The sequence below is a fragment of the Desarmillaria tabescens genome (genome assembly GCF_030435595.1).
Source record: "Desarmillaria tabescens strain CCBAS 213 chromosome Unknown EV420scaffold_141, whole genome shotgun sequence".
In the NCBI taxonomy this organism is placed as follows: Eukaryota; Fungi; Basidiomycota; class Agaricomycetes; order Agaricales; family Physalacriaceae; genus Desarmillaria; species Desarmillaria tabescens.
This window is the reverse complement of record NW_026848440.1, coordinates 57,988-61,128: the sequence shown is the minus strand read 5'-3', so window position 1 is coordinate 61,128 and position 3,141 is coordinate 57,988. Positions and strand designations below refer to the sequence as shown.

The 3,141-nt window shown below is 49.7% G+C and overlaps 1 protein-coding gene across 1 annotated transcript; it reads right to left on the bottom strand.

The window, feature by feature from the left end:
- Positions 1-952: 952 nt before the first annotated feature.
- Positions 953-2,437, bottom strand: EV420DRAFT_1652974 (uncharacterized protein; the record flags this gene model as incomplete). The annotated part of the gene is made up of 1 exon (XM_060478699.1): positions 953-2,437. One exon carries the CDS (start codon positions 2,435-2,437, stop codon positions 953-955), a length of 1,485 nt encoding a protein of 494 aa, XP_060322074.1.
- Positions 2,438-3,141: the final 704 nt, after the last annotated feature.

Genomic DNA, 3,141 nt, shown 5'->3' with positions numbered 1-3,141 from the left:
TCGGGCCCATAGAAGTATGATTGGATCTATTGGGCCATCAAACGGATCATCAGACGAGGGTAATGATGATGCAGTGTGATCGGTGGGATTAAGCGGGTCATGAATGATGCGAATAATCTTGTTTAGATCCCCACTGCTATTCCAGATTTGTCCAATTGAGGTTGTCCATAATGATGTTTTGTGGGTTCGGTTGGTGGACTTCACAGTGAAGGTTTAGTGGGGGAGTCATCTCTTTTTTGACATTATGGCGGATGACGTTGAGGTGTCGCTCCTACGCTTCACTGATTCCTTTACTTGGGCACGTCGACCAGAGTTCCCTTTGTAGTGGTGTACTGCCTCTTCTCCGTTCGTGGAGATTCCAACTCGCATGGATGGGTTTCTGTCGAGTCGACCAGATTGGTCATAGCTCTTGACTGTCAACCTTTCGAGGTTGATCAGTCCTGCAGTCTGGGAATCCAGCATCCCCTATGGCGGAGGTCGGTCTCTCCATCTTGGTAGGTTGGCTGGGATTTCCAGTTCCTTCATGGACCTTTGATCAATTTGATCAGGGTCCTGATCATCGATCCTTTGGATCAATTGATCAATCGTCTCTTGATTGGATTTGTCTCTTTGGATGCACAACATATCCATAGCGACGGTGTCAGGATTCGTTTGAATCCTCGGAGTTCTTTTGTTTTTAAAGGTTGTCTCCTTCCCTGTATAACCGCAACAAAAGGGATTTATTGTCTGTATTGGTACCTACAAACATAATTTCTGAGTACAAATTTTTTGTAGTAGGGTTTTACCTGAAAGAAAATTGAGTCCTGTTGTACAAGGGCAATTTGCCTGGTCCGTCGTCGACTCCTTTCTTTTTGCTGATATTGCACTAGTCCTGGTCGACCTAGGCCGACTTGCCTAGTCTTTTGTCGACGCCTCCCCCTCAGCATTTGTTGTTGAGGGGTCTTGCTCTGCTTCAAGCAGAGCGCCATTGGGACCTGTCAGATGAGCATTTGTTATCCCGTCTAGTATGTCCATGGAATCCACAGCGGAGACATTGCTCCTCTATGGACCCCTTTTGCTGTTGCCATGCGAAGTGGCTCTTCCATCCTTCAGCATTCTTGACGAACCACTCCTTTTGCAGATCACATCTGCGATTCTTCCATACATGTCCAGTGTGTCCACACCGGAAACATCGTCTTTCTCGTTTGAGATGATCCTTCCCCGTTTCTTCATTTGCTACTTCAGGGTGTGACGCGTCTCTGTGTTGGGAAAGAGAGGGGACTCTTTTTCCTAGCTCGGGGTCCAGCGACGTGGTCCAAAACACCTCAGTTGGTAGGTGTGGTTTGGTCCAGTCTCCCCCAGGTTCCTTGGTGTTGAAGATGTCTTCAGTGCTGAAGTTCAGCACTAAAGACGCGGATGGTCTCGTCCTCATCAGAGGAGGTGTCAGTGGGGGTATCACTATCTTCACTTTCTTCTTCTTCTTCCGGGATAGTTCGGTATTCCCTTCCCAGGAATACGGGGGTGGAAAGTGAGTCCCATAGATTCTCGTTGATGGCGGTTCGAGCCATGGGATTGGGCCATATGGCCTCGTACACGGTGTCTGGCCAGGGGGATTCCCAGCCGTCCCTGGCAACTGAGTGCCAGGTGTCATTAGCGGTTGAGTCGGAGTGCATGGGGGGTAGGTCCCAGGATCCCTCTTCAGGGGTGATCCAGGAATCCACTGGAAAGAGCGATCCCCAATCCAGTATCCCTTTTTCCTCGGCCACTCCTCTTTCTTTTCTGGCCAATTGATGGATTCCGTGTGCGAGTTGTAGAGTGACTTGGTGATACCATTGATATACCCGGCTACAGAGGCAAGCGGATCTCTTTGAGGCGACTTCGGATTCGAGCCGGATGACTTCTGCCTCATAGGAGGAGCCGGTGTCTGGGCTCCAATGGGAGACGTCTCCCTTGGGGTATGAGTCTGATAAGTGATCTCCTGACCCAGTGTGGACTCCCCATGCCTCTCTTGGAGTTCCGGTGGAGGAGTAAATTCCCCTGTTGAGCTCTGAGGCATGGAGCATTGGTCCGGCCTTCCTGAATGACTCTGGAGATTCATCTCTTCGATGTCCTCCTGCGTCGGTTTTTCCGACTGTGGTTCGTCCACCTTCTCATTCCTTTCCCCGGGCAGGGAGGAAAGGGGTAACGATTCCTTCAAAGGTGGTTCTTCGCCGCTCTGTTCCTTTTGTTGCACGTCCCTTGCCGCCATTGCTTCCACTACCCTTTTCCAGAGTTCGTTCCTCGATGAGTCGGTTGTACTCGTCGGTGTAGAACTGTTGGACGTCGGAGGCGATGGGGGTATCAGGATCATCCCAGGATCCTCCGACATTCTCCCAGTATCCGACTGCGAATTGGGGACTTCCAGGGTATTGGGCCTGGAGGTTGTCCCTAGTGTTGGGGCGAATGGGAGTTGATCCATTTCGTGGTTGTGGATGGGATCGAGTGCTGCGGTACAAGGGGTGCCTTACCAGGGATAGTAAGGTTTCTAGGGTGGAAGTACGGCTTGTAATAGAGCCTATTAGATTCATACAGTCACCATCATTGAACGATGAGGAGAGTATGAAATATTTCTGTAGGGGTGAGCAACCCCGAGGACTCGTCGTATAACGACAAGGGTTCCTTGTTTGAATGCTCCGGATTTGATGGTGTAGTGAGGGTCAGTGCTTTCTGTGGGTGTAGCTTTGTAGAAGTGTTGTTGCTGACAAGCTTGTGACAGCAATCAAGCAAGACAATACGGTCACCGTCGTTTGACAATGATGAGGGTATTAATACAAGCTTCGGCTAATTGTAACGCACTAACTTGGATTGAACAACGTTTGCCTCTAAACTGTCACTCACGTTCGATGATTCAGTTGTGAAGAGGGCGTTGCAATCGCTAGGTAAGGTACGATAGTCCTTAGGCACGAAACAGGGAGTTTCTGCGTGAAAAGTTAGGAGTGTATAACTTTAGCCGAAGCTGGGGTGTAAGACCACAGCAAGGCTTGTTTAAATACATTGTGGTATTTACTAGTATGTACCGCTCCTGTGTCTTGGTGCGTGCTGTCCCAACGCAGCGCTGTCTTCTAAGTCCTCTGTATCGTATGGTGCTTGATATAGGAGAAGCCCTCCTGTGAGTAAGAAGAC